We start from the raw sequence: 19,849 nt of genomic DNA, 5'->3' as shown, positions 1-19,849 counted from the left end.
GAGGAAGCCTTTTCTCCGCCCACAGCACAAAAAGTGCCGCTTGAGGTGGGCTAAAGCACATTTGGACAAGCCAGCTTCATTTTGGAATAAGGTGCTGTGGACTGATGAAACTAAAATTGAGTTATTTGGCCATAACAAGGGGCGTTATGCATGGAGGAAAAAGAACATTCCAAGAAAAACACCTGCTACCTACAGTAAAATATGGTGGTGGTTCCATCATGCTGTGGGGCTTTGTGGCCAGTGCAGGGACTGGGAATCTTGTCAAAGTTGAGGGATGCATGGATTCCACTCAGTATCAGCAGATTCTGGAGACCAATTTCCAGGAATCAGTGACAAAGCTGAAGCTGCGCCGGGGCTGGATCTTTCAACAACACAACGACCCTAAACACTGCTCAAAATCCACTAAGGCATTTATGCAGAGGAACAAGTACAACGTTCTGGAATGGCCATCTCAGTCCCCAGACCTGAATATAATTGAAAATCTGTGGTGTGACTTAAAGAGAGCTGTCCATGCTCGGAAGCCATCAAACCTGAATAAACTAAAGATGTTTTGTAAAGAGGAATGGTCCAAAATACCTTCAACCAGAATCCAGACTCTCATTGGAACCTACAGGAAGCGTTTAGAGGCTGTCATTTCTGCAAAAGGAGGATCTACTAAATATTGATTTCATTTCTTTTTTGTGGTGCCCAAATTTATGCACCTGCCTAATTTTGTTTAAACAATTATAGCACACTTTCTGTAAATCCAATAAACTTCATTTCACTTCTCAAATATCACTGTGTGTGTCTCCTATATGATATATTTAACTGACATTTTTTATCGCAGCAACCAACGATTTATACAGGAAAATCATGACGATTAAGAAGGTTGCCCAAACTTTCGCATCCCACTGTATATGCTTGCACATATGTCACATGTACAGTATCGCAGGTTTTGTAAGTGTATGCACAAATAAATTACACTGACTGTCACAGATATTTAGGATGCGCAAACGTTATACAGAAGATGTGGCGCAGGTAATGTCGCTGAGACCAGCGGCGAAAAAATTACACTGAATGTCACAGATATACAGGATGCGCAAATGTTGTACAGGAGATGTAGTGCAGGTAATGTCGCTGTCACCAGCGGCTAAGAAAAAATTACACTGAACGTTACAGATATTTAGGATGCGCAAACATTATACAGGAGATGTAGCGCAGGTAATGCCGCTGTCAACAGGGGCCAAACAATTGTGCTAAATGTCACAGATATTTAGTATGCGCAAATGTAACACAACAGATGTAGCAGAGGTTGTGTCACTGTCAGCAGAGGCCAAACAATTGCACGCAATTTAGTGCAGGTTGCGCTAATAATATATATTGCATCCAGATAAAACAATAGTCCTTAAAAGGACTTTTGGGTCTCTAACACATTTCAACAGTAAACCCTGCCTGAAAAAAATAACAAAAAAACTATTCATGTCCCTATCTGTAAAGAATAAATCAAGGCAACTGGACGTACTGGATATACCATGACTTGGATAAATGAGAACCTTCACAGACCTATTCAAGTCCCTACACTATCTGTCCCTTCTGCTGAAGCTCTCTCTGACTAAGACTGAGCCGAACCACGTGTCATCGCCAGCCAATCACTGTAATGCCAGTAACCAACATGGCTACGGCATTACAGTGAGTGCCAGCACTTCCCTGCATGTTTATTGGCAGAGTAGCAGCCAAAGAATGTGCGGGGAGGAGACTCGAGCATCGCATCGGAGGAGACTGGGCCGAGCATCGCGATGCTCAAGTCAAAATGGTGTTCGGCCGAGCATGCTCGCCCAACACTACTAAAGACCTTGTAGTACAGTTATTTGTCAATTTGAGCTTTTCTTGCCTTACGTCTGCTGCAGAAGGTCCTACGCAAAAACAACAGAGCATGGAGCCCAACTGCAGGGCATGGAGCACCCATACCGGCTCCACTGGATTCTGAGTATACCTCTGTACATGCCACATTTGATGAACCATGACAGAAAAATCTAGGTGTGCCTCTGTACAGTAGAGGCCTCATAACCAGTGATGGCCAGTTCGCAGTGTTCGCCAGCGAACACATGCGATCTGCCATCTTAACTGACAAGTCAGGCGAGGCACAGGTAAGTCCTTACCTGTGCCTGTGCGCAAGCCGGTCTGAAATGAAATGCGGTCTCCAGGAGCAGGCAGTTCCGAGAACGGCCCCCGGAGGCTGTTCTTGGAACTGCCTGCTCCCGGAGACCGCATTTAATTTCAGACCGGCTAGCGCACAGGCACAGGTAAGGACTTACCTGTGCCTCACCGGACTTGTCAGTTAAGATAGCAGATCGCATGTGTTCGCTGGCGAAGCACTGCGAACTGGCCATCACTGCTCATGACATTACAGCCCTGTTATGTCTCTGTACAAAACAAAAATAATTATCCTGGACATTTATTTTTTAAACCTTAGCATGTCCTATCCTTGATATTGGTGCAGTATACACAAATGGGCAACCGCATATCAAAATTTCCTAGACCTGTTTAAGAATAAAAATATGCTATTATGACAAGACCATGTATTGAGAGTTTTACACACTTTATCCTTTCTTTCTGTGCATGAATGGGATGGGGCAGGTTTACAGTATATCACACCTTAAAATGTAACCCCCTGTCCATATGCCCAGTTAGGACATAAAGAGTGGCTCTCATTATGGCTGATACAAACTTTTCTTGTAGCACATGGTCATCCATTCAGACTTGTCTTTATCATAATGCAGTGCCCCAGAAGGAGCCGGGGCGGAGGGTGGGAGTGGTAGTGGCTTAGCTGTTACAGTCAATCACAGTGGCTTTCCTCACACCGTTGCTCCCTAGGGCTGTGCAGTGAAAGGCGGGTGCACCCTTTATTCTCCCTGGGCACACCCTGATGTTTGGGTTCCTGCCTATGGTAGTTGGGATGCCGGTGATTATGAGTTTTATATGGGTGCAAAGTACGGCATGTAGAGTACAATGGCCAGCGTATGGTCCAAGAGTCAGTACCCAGGCTAGATGCCGCAGAACAAATGACTCTCTTTACTGAAGTGAAAAATAGGAGTTGTAGTACACGCGCCAGCAGCAAAACACAGTTCCAACTGTATACAGTGCGATTCTCAGAGATAACAATTTATGGATTTAGACAAGGATGGGAGTTATGACCCTCTTCCCTCTCGGTCTCAAGTCTCTTCCTGCAGAATCAATGCTGGGCAATTGTACTCTTGCAGTGGTGGCTGTAATGTCCACTGAAGGTTATAGGGTTTTAGAGATACAAAAGGCCAGGTCGTATCCAGGTGTGAAAGGTATGTTAACAGTGTCTTTCGCTGCAGTAAAGTCTTAACAGCTTTTGGTAGCAGGTTATCTTACCGACTCCAATGCACGGTCATACAGACTTCAGGTTCTCTAGTTCTCTCCTTTGTCTTACTCCTTCTCTCATTCTATAGATCATGTGGAGATTGGGGAGTCTCTGAGTCACTATAGCTTTTTGTGCTTAAGAAGAGAGCACGAGTCACATCTTCCTCTCTCTTCCTATCACTAGAACTAGGGGTGGAGCCATGATGTAAGATAGCATTACATAACATAAAGAAATGAACAATTTGCCGATACCCCATTGATCTGGGATACTGCAATAAGACTGGGGTACTGCAATAAGAATAAAATTTTGCCTGCAAAACACACATAGCTTTTCCCTGGGTCTCCTTGAAGCATATCTGATGGACCTGCAATGTCCAGATCAATCTCTGTTTAGATTACAATACTGCTGGTGGTATTTAAAAGAACATTCTGGGCAAAATATGCAGTGCCTGATGGTTGAGTGTGAGACACTTAAATTCTCACTTTGGTGTTTTTCAAATGGTCATCATGTGTTCAGGTCCAATATCAGTTTTGCCTGGGGTGTTCCTTAAATGAGCTGAATAAGAATAGATGAGATTCCCATACACATGATGGCACTTTTTCTACTACGCATTTGCAGCATAGTTATTTTTTTTATGTTATAAGAGTATCTGTTGTTAGGGATGAGTCACAAAAAAAGACTTTGACCACAGACAAAAGGGGCACTGTTTTTAGAAGGAAGCAGTCATGTTTTCTGCTCTTAGACAATACCTTTGACTTCGCAAAGTAAATAGATAGGATGCGTTCTCCAGAAGGTTAGATTAAAGCAAAACATATCTTCTGCCTATTTGAACGCTAATTGTGCCTGTTTAGTAAATTCATCTTTGTTTCTTCCTATTCCTCATCACAAACTCCTTGTATAGTTAAAGGACCAGAAAAATACATTAGCCTGTGCTGCTTGTTAATGGCTATTTAAATGAATGATCAGTACTTTGGTGAGCGGCCATTAACAAAGGTCAGAAGTTAATCTTCACTGATTAACGTTGATTCATAAAGGGTATCCTCCTCTAAAATAAAGCCAAGCTCCAGTGGGATCCCACCACGTGTGTATAAAAAGTAGACTATTCTTTATGGCTGCTTACCAAAACATCGGAAATATGGTTAATCTATGTCATAATTGTATGTGCATTATTCATTGTAAATGCACTTGTCTTGTCTATGGTGTGCTGCATTATAACTCATCCCAAGCTGTTGGGGGTAGATAGAAATGATGAGCTGTCCCACCCTGCCTTGGAAGCTGCCAGCGTGAAATTGGAACTCTTACAGCGTAACTGAGGTTTGCAGAAACACCTATTAGCTGGGCTCAGAAGAAGGAAGTGAGCCAACAGACCAGACAGTGTGGCTCGCCTTTAACCCTCCACGTGCTGCATGCATGCTCCATTTAGTCTGGTAGCTACAACAACAGGGAAGATTACAAACAAGAACAATTGGGCTGTGGATTGCTATGCTTTGTTTATCCCTTAAAAGACCGGGCAAATCTTTTTTTTATTTCTTTCTAGCTTGCAAAAGCGGCAACTTTTTAATTTTGTTCACATATCCATATAAGGGCTTAATTTTTGTTGGACAAGTTGTATAATGGAAAACAGGGAAAAAAAATTGGGGTGAAATTGAAAAAAACTCCACAACCTTATTCTGCTGGTCAGTATAATTACGGCACTAGCAAATGTGTATAGATTTTTATAATATTTTACTTCTTTTAAAAATATAAAAACCTTTTAAAAATAAAAATGATTTGCATCACCCTTTTTTGCAACCCTTAAATAAAAAATTAAAAAACATTACATTTTTATTTTACTGTAATCTTTGGTCCCTTAGGCCAGGGGACTTGAACACACAATCAAAAGTGAAGCTTAACTTTTGGTACAAAATATAGAGAAAATTACTGTTTACAATGCAATGTAACACTGCATTACCAGCTATTGTAGACACTTTTCAAAGAAATATATGTTTGTAAGGTTCTCTGTACACGGCCATATTATGGATCAATGCTTAAGACATACATACGGACCCAAGGACAGGATCATATCCTGTGTGGTTAGATCAGGAAAAAATTCACTTTGTTATGAATAAATTAGTCACGAAGCGCATTCAATCAGGTCTATCGCGGCCTGCAGTTAAACTTTAGGGAGAATGTATCCTGGTGTACAACACTATGCAGTGCAGTATCATGAATAGCTAGTCCTTTCTGGTAGTGAAACAGTTACTGTGCATCAGAATAACAGGGAGGTCACATATATGGATGTGCACATCATTGTACAGTCCACCAACATTCCTAGCTAAGGCTACTTTCACACTAGCGTTCGGAGCGGATCCGTCTGATGTTTCATCAGACGGATCCGCTCCGATAATGCAGACGTTCGCATCCGTTCAGAACGGATCGGTCTGCATTAAAACTTAGAAAATTTTCTAAGTGTGAAAGTAGCCTGAGCGGATCCGTTCAGACTTTACATTGAAAGTCAATGGGGAACGGATCCGCTTGAAGATTGAGCCACATTGTGTCATCTTCAAGCGGATCCGTCCCCATTGACTTACATTGTAAGTGTGGACGGATCCGCTCGCCTCCGCACGGCCAGGCGGACACCCGAACGCTGCAAGCAGCGTTCAGCTGTCCGCCTGGCCGTGCGGAGGCGAGCGGAGCGGAGGCTGAACGCCGCCAGACTGATGCAGTCTGAGCGGATCCGCATCCATTCAGACTGCATCAGGGCTGGACGGAAGCGTTCTGCTCCGCTCGTGAGCCCCTTCAAACGGAGCTCACGAGCGGACAGCAGAACGCTAGTGTGAAAGTAGCCTAACCCTTAGCTAAATAATAAATAAAAAAATGATACAGCATCCTTCAGTAAAGCAAAAAAAAAAAAAAATAGATGTGGCACGCCCCTGCAGGTGTCCCAATGACTCTTTAATGGAACAAAATAAGGACATGGAGGCAGCAGCAATAAAGTAGTTCTTTTAATCCATATTGTGGCAGTGCAAACACATGTGTTTGAATCCCTTGAATCCCTTCTGTTTGCTGTAGAATGACCTCACTATTAGGCTTAGTTCACACTTGACTTATTTCGTCAATTATTCTCATCAGTTATCATCAGCTCAAAGCAGGTACGGGTCAAAACCACAGAATAGGTGCAGATCTATTCATGATACCTAATCTGAGAATAGGCTTGGCTCCTGAATTTGCCTCCCAATAAGTGATGGAAATAACTGACCAAATTACTGGTCAATGTTAGCGTCAGCTCTAATTTATCTGTGTGGACTTAACCATACAGTGGCCCAAAATTCAAGTAGTTGCCCAATGACAGTGGAGAAGGTGTCCGCAGTAAGGCTTCATTCACATCACCATTCAGCCTTTCCGTTCTTCTGCTCTGTTTAGGAGCAGGAGATCGGAAAGAACAGAGAAGGCACATAACTGAGCCAAACGGAGCCCTTAGGACCCTTGGACTATAATGGGGTCCGTTATGTTTCCGCTCAGAAGATGATTTTGAAGCGGAGACAAAAGTCCTGCATGCACAACTTTTGTCTCTGCTCCAAAATCGTCTTCTGAGCGGAAACACAACAGACCCCATTATAGTCTACGGGGTCCTTAGACTCCGTTCAACTCAGTTATGTGCCTTCTCCGTCCTTTCCGTTCTCCTACTCCTAAACGGAGCAAGAGAACGGAAATGCTGAACGGTGATGTGAACGAAGCCTAAGGCTCTGTTCACATCACTTTTTATTTCCTGTTCTCTGGTCCGTCAAAAGAACATCCCAAAAAAAGCATATCCTGTAGCTTGAGCATCTGCCTTCAAACCGTCAGTATTTGGTTAGCATTTGATAGACATATGATAGAAATATTTGCATATCTTCTGTGTTTTAGACCTACTCCTGCTTTTGGCTTCCAAATCACGATCAAATCCTGATGCAAAATACTAACCGTGTGATACAGGCCTTATGGAAACTCAAACGACAGGGCCTGTTTTTATTTATTTTTTGTTATTTTTCTCTTCGTCCGAATCAGAAGAACGGAAAAATAAACGATGATGTCAACACGGCTAAACAAGGAACAGAATAGTGGCTCTGGAAAAGACTGGTCAGGGTGGCAACAGAATGAAAAGTCACAATACTGTCCCCATAACAAAGTGGTGAGGGTAGCAACAGCATGAAGAGTCACAATAGTGGCCCCAAAACAGAGTGAGGGGGGGCAGCAGCAGTTGCAGTAGCAGCATAAGGTGGTGGCAGATCACAGTAGGAGCAGATGGTAGTAGAAGCAGCAGGCATGTGGTATCAGGCGGGTGACAGCATCAGAATAGTGGCAGCTGCACGTAGCCAGAAGTACCTTTCTATTTGTCAAAATGTTCCAGTGTGGCAGCACACTACAGTCAGATCCGTCGCACTATACACTCGCTCTGATGCCACACTACTGGCCAGGCAGGACAGCTTGCCCAGGGCAAATTGGGCCAGTTGCGGGGAAAATTCAAGTTTGGTTGCCTAATAGTTCAGGGAATCTTGGATCTGGAGTGACAGGGTGCAGTCCAAGTATGCTACCACCCTCGCCAGTCAGGTTTATCAGAATCCCCTCCAGGACGTTAAGGAGTGGAATGACATAATTCATCCCATAGTCCTGGCAAGTGACAAATAAAGTGGCCTCCTCAAAGGGCCTGAGAAAATATCAGATGTCACGCATGAACTGCCAATGTCTAACGTCTAAGTTACAATGGGGAGTAGTCCAGTCCGTCTGTATCTTCAAGAAAACGTTTACAGGTTTCCTCTGCTCATACAGTCGGTCCAACATGTGGAGCATGGAGTTCCAACATGTAGAAATGTTGCCTTTGCAGCTCAAGGAGGGCTTGTTTTTTTCACGGTAAGAGTGGCTGAAGTGCATGCACAGTTTCCTTCACATTTTCAATAGGTGGTATGCTGGAAGACCACTCTGAACTGTGCCTACAGTGGAGGGTGAGGACAAGGTGGAGGATGAGGAGGCAGAAGAGGACATTGGCACAGAAATGCCACAATTACAATGCGGAGACAGCATTGCCATCAAGACAGCATTGCCATCACCTGACCAAGTGCTGGTGTGCCTGAACCAGAACCACATTTACCCAGTAGGCTGTAAATGACATATATTGTTCTTGACCATAGTTACAGCTCCACACGTCAGCACTTGCTTTAACTGTACCAGACACTGACATGTCCACAATATGGAAAGGGAGGGACTGTAGTAGCACCAACTTCGCCAGGTGCATGTTCAACTCTTGCGCCATTGAAGTGCACACATAATGTTGTCTCTTTGCAATTGCCTCGGTGATCGATTGCTGGTGAAACACGTTATGAGGAGTAGAAGGAGGAGGAGCATCAGGAACAATAGAAGAAGGGAAGGAACAACATCTTCCTTCTGCTGAGGTTGAGGAGCCCTGACTGCTGTCGAAGGTGTGTGGACCGCTGGGAGATTTAGCAGTTGCTGCATCAGGCTGTACCATTACATTAGTGCCCGGTTTTCCCAGGCCAATTATGGTGACACTCCATATGTTTACGCAGGCAATGTGGTGTCAACATTAGCACCCTGACCATGCTTCAGCTTCTGCCTACATATCCTGCATATCACCACACTAATGTCCTCCAGCGACTTGATAAAAAATTCCCACACTGCCGAGTATGGCATATTACCCCCACCACTTCATGCTGACTGCCTGCCACTGACTTTATGAACCCGTGCACCGCTGGTTGTTTCCTGACAGGTAGGCTCCTGAGTAGCAAACGGTCTATCCGAGCAAGTTTGGCTCCAGATCTCCCACTGCTTCCACTCTGCTGGCTTATCGACATGCTGCCACCCTGCTGCTGACTCATGTGCCTGCTGCCACCCTAACCCACTGATGGTGATGCCCCCTCGTCACCCGGCCCCCAAGTGTAATCGGCGCACAAAAAGAAGGATGCAGCAGATCTCTCCTCCAAGTCTTCAATAAGCTTGTCCTCGCTGAAAAGTGGAGAAGAGCCGGCAGCATTCTTCCCAAGCAGAAGAAGCAGCAAAAGAAAGAGGCAGTTGGAAGACAGGTGAGGACACAGAGGTTGTTCCTGGGCCATACCAACTACGTGTGGTGTCAGAGGAACCCACCGATTCCTGGCTGTTTGTTTCTGTTGTCACCTGAGATTATGTAGAAGAGCGAGTCAACCATTCCAGTATACCTGGATTATTGGTCAATACACGACCGCTGGATGACAGTGGCATCTCTGGTCTGTTGCTTAGGCTGCTGCTACCACCATCCCTTCTTATGCTGCTATTTGTGCTGGCTGCAGCAACATTTTTGCTACTGCCCAACTGTCTGTTGGCCATAGTGTACAGTAACTGAATCAATAATGTAGCAGATGAACGGCAAAGCAGATGAACTAGAAAAACACACCTATATATTAGACCGCCTGTTGACAATGAGTCTGATGCACAGTAAGTCTATGTGTAACAGAACAGATTAAGTATAAATGGCACAGCAGATGAACTAGGTAAACATGCTTATATATTAGACCGCCTTTTGACAATGAGTCTGATGCACACTAAGCCAATGTATAACTGAGCAGATTAGGTATAAATGGCGCAGCAGATCACCCAGGTAAACATGTCAATATATTGTACTGCCTGTTAAGACTAAGTCTGATGCACAGTAAGTCTATGTATAACAGAACAGATTAAGAATGAATGGCCAAGCAGATGAACAAGATGCACAGGGTGATTACACTGGGCATGCACTGTCCCTGCACTCTACCTATGTTCTCACTAAATTGTGTATAAACTCTTCCTATGATCTCCCTACACTGTCCCTGCACTGATCCTATCCAATATTCTAATTAAAAGCTTTGTTAACCACTGTCCAGGGATTTGATATGTCTGTCCCTATGTTCAGCTCACAGTAAAATGGCAGAGAAAGGGCGGGATGAAGCTTTTATTAGGACCTTCATTCCCAATGACATCAGCACAGATCTACCTGTCTTTGTTTTTTTGGTGCGGGGCTTTGACTAGTTATGCAGAATGGGGCCACTGCCTATCAGTATCCGTACAAGTTTTGTTGCACTCTATACGAAGCAGAAAGGGCGAGCACTTACATTTACAAACTAGGAAATAAGGTACAGAGAGAGAGGAGGATGTAAGATTGTTAGCTGAGAAAGATACCAGCACTCTAGCCCCACTTGATTACACACTAAAAATGACATGGACAGAACTGGGGGACCAATAGCTGTACTTTAGAACACCTTCTACATATTTGGATTCTGGCGCAATGTGATTTTTTAATGACGGTATACTTTAACAACAGTGGGTAGTGAGGGTACTTTCACACTAGCGTTTATCTTTTCCGGCATAGAATTCCGTCCTAAGGGTTCTATACCGAAAAAGAACTGATCAGTTTTATCCTAATGCATTCTGAATGGAGAGTACCGTATTTTCCGGCGTATAAGACGACTTTCTAACACTAAAAATTATTTTCAAAAGTCGGGGGTCGTCTTATACGCCGGGTATACTCAGATCCAATGGTATATTCTAACCCCCAGGTGTTCCCATGGGGACGGGGACGCTTGCCTGGGGGTTAGAATACACAGGGCCCCGCCGCTCAGAGGAGTATACATTTATTAACCATAATCTGTAACTTTAAATGAGCGCTCATCTCTTTACTAGGGTACCTTACTCTCAGCTCCGCTAACAGGCAGTGCGGGCGGTGCTCACTCACTGACGTCTGACGTTACGTGCCTGCTCCTCCCACTAGGCGGCGCAGGCGCGTGACGTCAGTGAGTGAGCGCCGCCCGCACTGCCTGTTAGCGGAGCTGAGAGTAAGGTACCCTAGTAAAGAGATGAGAGCTCATTTAAAGTGAAAGTTACAGATTACAGTTAATAAATGTATACTCCTCTGAGCGTCGGGGAGGGGGATCTGTGGATGGCACTGTCATGGCGGGGTGGGGGGATCTGTGGATGGCACTGTTATGGGGAGGGAGATCTGTGGATGGCACTGTCATGGGGGGATCTGTGGATGACACTGTTATGGGAGGGGGATCTGTGGATGGCACTGTCATGGGGGGGGGGGGGATCTGTGGATGACACTGTTATACTCCCTTGTACCAACATGATGTGCCTACAGGACAGTCTCTCAGTTTGAAGATGGTTGCCCATAATCTTTCATGCTAAAATTGTATACCATGCCATATGCATTGCTTTCTTCTCTGAAGAAAAGTGAAATACATCTGGTTTATGTGCCAGCCAACAAGGCAAAGTATCACAGAAGCAAGGTGGGAGCATAGCCTTGCATATATTAGTATACAATGCTAAACATCCTATCATGCCTTATAATATCTTTCAGAAGGTTGGACTGTGGCTGAACCAAAAAAGTTATAGGTGTTATAGGCAAATAATATTTTATACCATAGAATAAAAAAAATCGTAGCTCAGGATGAGTCACACCTCTGGCTTTCATATTTAGAAAAGGACATTTGGAAGGACGTGAACCTCCTAAAGGCACAGCTTCTATATCGGCTAGCCAGAAAAAAATAGGTTCATTAGCTAGATAGCTCCTTGTGGTTTTAGGGGGAATGTGTCATCAGAAAATAGTTTCATAGTTATCTCTCCAAAACCCTCCTATAGATACCTGCATGGCCAGAAGTTACTTCATCGTAACAACAAAGCTCTACAGAACTTAAAGGGGTTGTCCAAATTCAAGCTTTTCTGTGGCAAACTACATGGAGGCTGGTGAAATAAATAAAAAAAACTTAAACTCAACTTCACATGCCTCCTGCGGTCTAACACTGCTGCTATGTGCTCTGAGCCAGGCTGCAGCCATGATCAAATGTTTTGGCTGATGTGATGTCCTGTATACCGCTGCAGCCATTTACTGGGATAAAAAGTCTCATGTCGTCACCAGTGACGCAGTGATGGCTGCAATGGAATTCAGGACACCACTGTTGCAGACAAAAAAGTTACATCATGGCTGCAGTACTTTATGGGAAAAGATTAATTTAAACGTCTGGACTTTCTATGCTTAGGAGTCATAAGAGTGGTCCTACTCAGCCTTCATGGTGATGAGTTCCCTTTAAAGGGGTTGTCCAAAATTAGAAAAACAGGACTACTTTCTTCCAAAAACAGCACCACCACTGTCCATGGGTTGTGTCTGGTATTGCAGCTCAGCTCTATTGGAGTCAGTGGGAACACAGCCGCGATACAGCACACAACCTGTGGACAGTGGTGGTACGGTTTATGGAAGAAAGCAGTCATGTTGTCCTAATCCTGGACAACCCCATTTAAGTTATTTTATTAGCCTTCCTGCCGTTTGCACAGAAAAATTACAACTTTGACAAGACTTTATATTTAAAGAAATAGAACATTAGAAGATACTAGCCTACAATTAAGATTCATATTCCTAAAAAAAATGAATAGGGGATCAGTCAAACATTTTATCAATAATTGCTTGTAATTATGTGACAAAAACATGAATATGCTTTCTTACCTGATTTGATGAGCTTGGTAAATATCTGGCCTTCTCAATTATGGCTGTGTTACTTGAACTGATCAATATAGGCGTGCTAATTTCTGGAGTCTGTCTACCCGATGGAAAATGTACAATTCTGTTTAATTTATTTAGAGCATTGGTAATTAGGAACTGCCTTGGGGTCTTTCTTCGTCTGTCTGGTATTCGTTGCATTGTTTCTGGTTCAGAAGACTGAACATTTGAGGGGGATTTCCTCAATGGAGAAGTAAAAGGCAAATTCTTCACATCTTTTTTTCTAGATTTATTTGACTCCAGCAGTTGCTTGGCTGTGCTATTTAGCTGCAAGTAAATATGTCATTGGTAATTTGCTCTTTTATTTTACAAAAAGTATAAAAACATGCTAAACATAATAGATCAATTGCTAGGACCGTGAGTTATCTACTATAATTATTAATTATCTTTCCACATTGTAAAAAAAATGTATTGTTTAGTTTTAGTGGAATGCTGTTTTATGTATCTTATGTATATTTATGCCCCAAATTAGCTCTTTTATAGAAGCAAGACACTCCTATAGAAGGTGTGCAGCCCATTAAAGAGCAGATACACCCATGATAGAACGCTTCTTTAAGGTGGCCATGCACATTAGACAGAAGTAAGCTGTTGAACGAGCAATCTTCTGATGAACGATTGCAACATAACCATATAACAGTACATTTTTGTTCGTATTGGCTATTACAGTAGTAAACTGGCCATACATGTTCAATGATATGGGTGAATATGAAACAATATTTCACTGGGTACTTCCTTTCAGTGATTGCACCACATATAGTCAAGGACTAGCAAGTGTCAGATGCAAATCTTAAACACAATCAACTTTTTTCCAGACAGGGTTAGTCGTCATCAGTCAGCTAAATCTATCAGTCATTGTAACATTAAAAAAATGAATGATTGTGAAATCATTCATTTTGATCAGCTTTAGACTAATGCACTTGCCCACCTTTATCTTCTGGAGTCAAATCTATTTTGCATATTTTTCCCAGAGACCATTGCTTTAAATTCTTCCTACCTTTTACTCAATGTCATCTCTACAAGGTGAATCAGCTCCAAAATAACAATACAGAAAAGTGAATAAACTTCTAGTCAATACTGCCTGAGCACCAATGACTACAAATTATAAGTTGCTTGGATTCCACATGGTTGGAAAATTGCTCTCCAAGGACATTTCATATGTGTTTGTGTTTCATACCTCTACGAAGAGAAGAGGAAAAACTCCTAATTGATCACCCATCTTGCCTTCAGCCCAGTTGTCATCTACTCGTCTGATTACACTGATTATATCATCCTGTAATAACAGATATGGAATTGTTGATCAGAAATTGGAATACATTTCATGGCGTAAGTGCCATAGAAAAGACACAAACCCTTTTCAGTGAGTATAATGTGTACATTTTGAAAGCCAGAAGAATTACATATGTTCATCCTTTAAACTTTCAAGCAGGTAATAAGTTATACGTGACTAACATTTGATATCGTTATAAAGGTGAGCATACTGTAGACATATCCGGTAGAAAAATGCGGTCAATGATACTGATGTACTAGTCATGTAAGATCTCATGTTCATGTCTTTGTTAAGACAGGTCGTTCTTCTAAAGCTACTTTCACACCTGCGTTCGGGTGTCCGCTCGTGAGCTCCGTTTGAAGGGGCTCACAAGCGGCCCCGAACGCAACCGTCCAGCCCTAATGCATTCTCAGTGGATGCGGATCCGCTGAGAATGTATCAGTCTGGCAGCGTTCAGCCTCCGCTCCGCTCAGTGAGCGGACACCTGAACGCTGCTTGCAGTGTTCGGGTGTCCGCCTGGCCGTGCGGAGGCAAGCGGATCCGTCCAGACTTACAATGGAAGTCAATGGGGACGGATCCGCTTGAAGATGACACCATATGGCTCAATCTTCAAACGGATCCGCCCCCATTGACTTTCAATGTAAAGTCTGGACGGATCCGTTCAGGCTACTTTCAGACTTAGTTTTTTTTTCAAACTATAATGCAGACAGATCCGTTCTGAACGGATACAAACGTCTGCATTATAGGAGCGGATCCGTCTGAGCAGACATCAGACGGACCCGCTCTGAACGCTAGGGTGAAAGTAGCCTAAGGCCTCTTTCACACGACCATGTGTCCCCCGTGGCTGTATTACAGCCCGCATATGGCGGGTCCGCAATACACGGGGCAAATCCGGAGATGCGGTGCGGAACGTAACGGAAGCACAGAACGGAACCCTATGGAAGCACTACGGAATGCTTCCATGGGGTTCCATTCCGTTCTTCCGTTGCGCAAAAAGATAGAACTTGTTATATCTTTTTGCGGAACGGAGGGATCGCGGAACCCATTCAAGTGAATTGGGTCATGATCGGCATGCAACTGGCCCATGGTCGGTGCCCGTGCATTGTGGACCGCAATTTGAGGTTCGCAGCACAGCCACAGTAGACACACGATCGTGTGAAAGAGGCCTAATTTGAAGCTTCATCAACGTTTTTTAGAACCAACATCCAAAAAATGCACACTGTTTTCTAGAAGCAGGACTGCAGATACAGTATGTGTATACAGCCCAGCTGGTAGGTTGTGTAACCTATATCATTTACTACAGTATATGCCATTTCATTTCCTGGTCTTTAATCTGCCATGTTTTTGGAGGCATTGACCCAAAGAATAATAGGCTGTAAAACTGCTCTGGTTTGGGCTGCAGATGTTTCTCATATACCTATGGGTAGCTATTTAGTGTAGGTATGATGTTTTGGCCTTGCATCACAACAGTTATCATGTCTAAATGAAATTTTTGGCAATCAGGTTTTCAATTGAGCAGTGAAGTTGTTCACCTCTGGTTCATTCTAGGACTCCTCAGACAAGTGCTCTGTTCTGTTGGAATTCACTGATAATATTCTATTTCAGACATAAACAATATGAACACACTTGGACCATAGCTCACCCCTTAAAAAATCCACAAAAATCAGAACAAAGGGGGAAATGTATTAATGTTTGTGTGCCTAGAATCTTTCTTTACTTTCACCACAATTTATGGTACAAGCTTGTTGTGCCAAATATATTAATTGCGTGCTCCAGAATTTGAAACCATTTGTGACATGATAAACACGACTATATGCAAGGCAAATTTGTGACTCTAGTCCTTTTTTTAGCCTTCTTTTGTTGCAGTCTTTTTAGTGCATTCTGTGTTCAAAAACTATACCACTTCCATGGTGGTCTAAAAATAGGGTGTGAAATCCTCCTGGTAGTATAAAATCCTGTGGAGCATTGTGTTGCAAACAAGCATTTGGTGGAGCATTGTGGTGCCTTGTCTATTCACACTACCTTACATTAAAAAAAAGTTGGCCCACACAGCTCCATAGAAAGAAAAATAAAAAAGTTATGGGTCTTGGGATAAAGCTATGCAAAAACATTTTATTGCGCAAAAGTCGTAAAACATAAAAAAAACTAAATATTTGGTATCGGTGTAACTGTACTGACCCAGATATCATGTTTTTTATGCCAAAAGTTGAACAGTACGAAATATATAATGTAAAAACTCAATGGCAGTATTGCAGTTTTTTCCAGTCTCCCTCAGAAAGAGTTAATAAAACTTAATCAGTAGGTAATATGTACCCCAAAAAGATGCCATTACAAACTAACTTGTCCTGCAAAAAACAAGACCTCATACTGCTACATCAACGGAAAAATAAAGTTATAGAATAAAAAAAAAATTAAAAATTGCTTGGCCGCTAAGGCCCAAAACAGGCTAGTCATTAAGGGGTTAAAAATAAAAGGTACATTTACAGAAATGTAATATGCATACTGTGTAATGAACAGCCTGCACTACACATAATACACATCTACAGTTGTCAAAGGAACTGTTTTGACAGGTACCCTCTGAACAATTCTCTTGATATACTATTTTCTAAATATGTTGGACAGGGGAATAATTTCAAAGCACATGTGCTGTATAATGGAAACTGTAGATGGCCATGCTAGTAGTGTGTGAACACATTCCTATGGCTAGGCGCTCATGCCCACGGCCCTTACCCGGCCGTGGCTGTATTGTGGCTCACATACAGCATGTCTGCAATACGCAGGCACCGGCCGTGTGCACCCCACATCACGGATGCGGACCCATTCACTTGAATGGGTCCGCAATCTGCGAGATGTGGTGCAGTGCGGAACGGAAGCACGGATCGGAAGCCCATGGAAGCACTACAGAGTGATTTTCACGCATCACTTGTGCGTTGCGTGAAAATTGCAGAGTGTTCTATATTCTGCGTTTTTCACGCAATGCAGGCCCCATAGAAATGAATGGGGCTGCGTGAAAGTCGCATAGCATCCGCAAGCAAGTGCAGATGCAATGCGATTTTCACGCATGGTTGCTAGGAGATGATGTTAGTAAATTTATAAAAGTCAATTTACTGTATTATTTTCCCTTATAACATGGTTATAAGGGAAAATAATAGCTTTCTTAATACAGAATGCTTACTAAAATGTGGATTGAGGGGTTAAAAAATGCATTGCACCCGCGCGATAAAAACTGAACAACGCAACACAATCACAGTCAAAATTTACTGAAATTGTGTGCGCACTCGCACGGGCTTCCCGCAATGCACCCGGGACGCATCCGGAGCAAATCCGGGACACCTGTCTGAAAGAGGCCTAACAGATTTCCATCCCTAGGGCTTGATTAAGGTATTGGAGTAAATTCACATGCAGCATATGCGTTGCTGCAGTTTCTGTGACATGCTGATTTAACTAAATAGCACAGTTATGTAGCTAAGTTGGCATGACTTTAAAGTACAGTGCAGTGCAGTTCATTGCAGCTACATGCAGGGGCAACTAGTTTCATTTCACACCATGCATGCATCAAACATTCCCAGGCAAAAAGAATACAAAGGGCAACTAACTAGATTTCTGACCATTTTTAAAGGGGTTTTCTGGGAATTAAGAAAATAAAATTACTAAAAATATTTAAATATTACTTATAAATATATTTCCAAATACCTTTCATTACTTATAATGGCTTGTCTATGGAGCAATTATTAGGAAAAATAAAATGGCCGCCTTCCTATTAGTACACACAAAACCTGTCCTAATCACACAGGAGAACAAGTTACTTCACAACACTGAGCAAAAGAACTGCCTCACCCTCCTCTTCTACATGTCAGGTATTATGATAATGAATACAGTTTAATATTATCTTCACCTGAATGTAGGAATGGAGTTCATGAGGAGACATGAAGTACAGAGAGGAGGGTAGGGATGTGGCTAATAAGTAGCAGCACTTGTATGTAGTCTCCATTACCACAGCCACACATTACCACAGTCTGTCCTGTCCATCTGCTCATGAACGCCATTCCTACAGAGATTTTATCATCTGTATTCAGGATCATAATCCCTGACAAGTAGAGCACAGAGGAGGGTGAGGCAGCTCTTTAGCTCAGTGTTGTCGAGTAACTTGTCCTGCTGTGTGATTAGGACAGATTTTGTGTGTACTAATAGGACAGCGGCTGTTTTATTTTTTCTAGAAAAAAGAAGCCATTATAACTAATGAAAGGGATTTAGGATTATATTTATAATAAACTAATTCATAAGTATTTTAATTTTCTTAATTCCCGGAGAACCCTTTTAAAGGGAATCTGTCACCTGCTTTTACCATTTTAAGATGTCACCATCGCTATGTTCACTAAAGTACCTTATTTCCAGCAGTCTTCTTTTTACTTTATTTCATCTTGTCCTTTTTATATAAAAGCCCTTTTTATGATATGCTAATGAGGCTCCAAGGTGCTCAGAGGGGCGTTTTTTTCCCTCTCCGGTGCCCAGTGACGCCCCCTGCAGTGCCCAAGAACGCCTCCTGATCCTCAAATAACCTCCCACAGCCCCGGCAAAGGTTCCGACCCCTCCCCACGTCACAGTCTACCTTCTAGAAATGCCCCCTCCTCCTTCCTGTCGGCGGCTAGAAAACTTGCGCAGGCGCAGTACCGCCTGCGGCCTGCGCGATCATCAACCTCCTCAGGGCAACAGCGCTCAGGTTACATCACTGGGCTCGGCGCATGCCCAGTGAGACTTTTGAGGCTGTTGCCCTCAGGAGCTTGATGATCATGCAGGCCGCAGGCGGTACTGCGCCTGCGCGAGTTTTCTGGCCGCCGACAGGAAGAAGGACGGGGCATTTCTAGAAGGTAGACTATGACGTGGGGAGGGGGCTGTGGGAGGTTATTTCAGGATCAGGAGGCGTTCTTGGGCACTGCAGGGGGGCGTCACTGGGCACCGAAGAGGGAAAAAAACGCCCCTCTGGGCACCTTGGAGCCTAATTAGCATATCATAAAAAGGGCTTTTATATCAAAAGGACAAAACGAAATAAAGTAAAAAGAAGACTGCTGGAAATAAGGTACTTTAGTGAACATAGCGATGGAGACAGCTTAAAATGGTAAAAGCAGGTGACAGATTCCCTTTAAAGGGACACTGACAGGCCCAATAAGCATATTTAGCTATATATATGAATGCATAGGTCTTCTAATGTGTATTAAAAACATATAAGTATACCCCCTGTCCACCTTAGAAATACAGTAAACTGATGTTTAATAACCTGATAGAATCGTCTTCTTACTGCCCAAGGGGCGGCGTTTCAGCTTCACTTGCGCCCAGCCAGCCGCCCCCAACCGCCGTTTTGAAGCGCCGCCCAGCTCATCAATATTCACTTTGCTGGGCGGCTTCTGATGTCCCCGATGTCTTTGAGAGCAGCGCTCTGAAGCGCTGCTCAGAAGAGTGCCCGGCGCAGGCGCAGAACGCAGAGGCTGAAGCGGCCTCTAAGAAGCAGAGGGGACGCAGGCGCGATGTGATCCTGGCCAGTGAGGGTGTCGGGCGCATGCGCTGAAGATGAAATGGAGTCCGATGCCCATAGCTTTGTATTGGGCATGCGCCGGATCTCGTAACGTCGGGGACAGCAGAAGCCGCCCAGCGAAGTGAATATTGATGAGATGGGCGGCGCTTC

General features: G+C 43.5%; 1 protein-coding gene across 2 annotated transcripts in view; it reads right to left on the bottom strand.

Annotated features, from left to right (window-relative positions):
* Positions 1-19,849, bottom strand: part of SH3RF2 (SH3 domain containing ring finger 2) — a 140,298-nt gene that overhangs the window by 38,182 nt on the left and 82,267 nt on the right. For both annotated transcript variants that reach the window (XM_040406127.1, XM_040406135.1), the window contains exons 4-5: positions 14,077-14,172; positions 12,849-13,169 (exon numbers count right to left, since the gene is read on the bottom strand). In XM_040406127.1, coding sequence (XP_040262061.1) covers positions 12,849-13,169; positions 14,077-14,172 — 417 coding nt within the window. The remainder of the gene's footprint in view (positions 1-12,848; positions 13,170-14,076; positions 14,173-19,849) is intronic.

This window comes from Bufo bufo, chromosome 1 (genome assembly GCF_905171765.1).
Source record: "Bufo bufo chromosome 1, aBufBuf1.1, whole genome shotgun sequence".
Taxonomy (NCBI): domain Eukaryota; kingdom Metazoa; phylum Chordata; class Amphibia; order Anura; family Bufonidae; genus Bufo; species Bufo bufo.
This window is presented reverse-complemented; position numbering and strand designations above follow the sequence as displayed.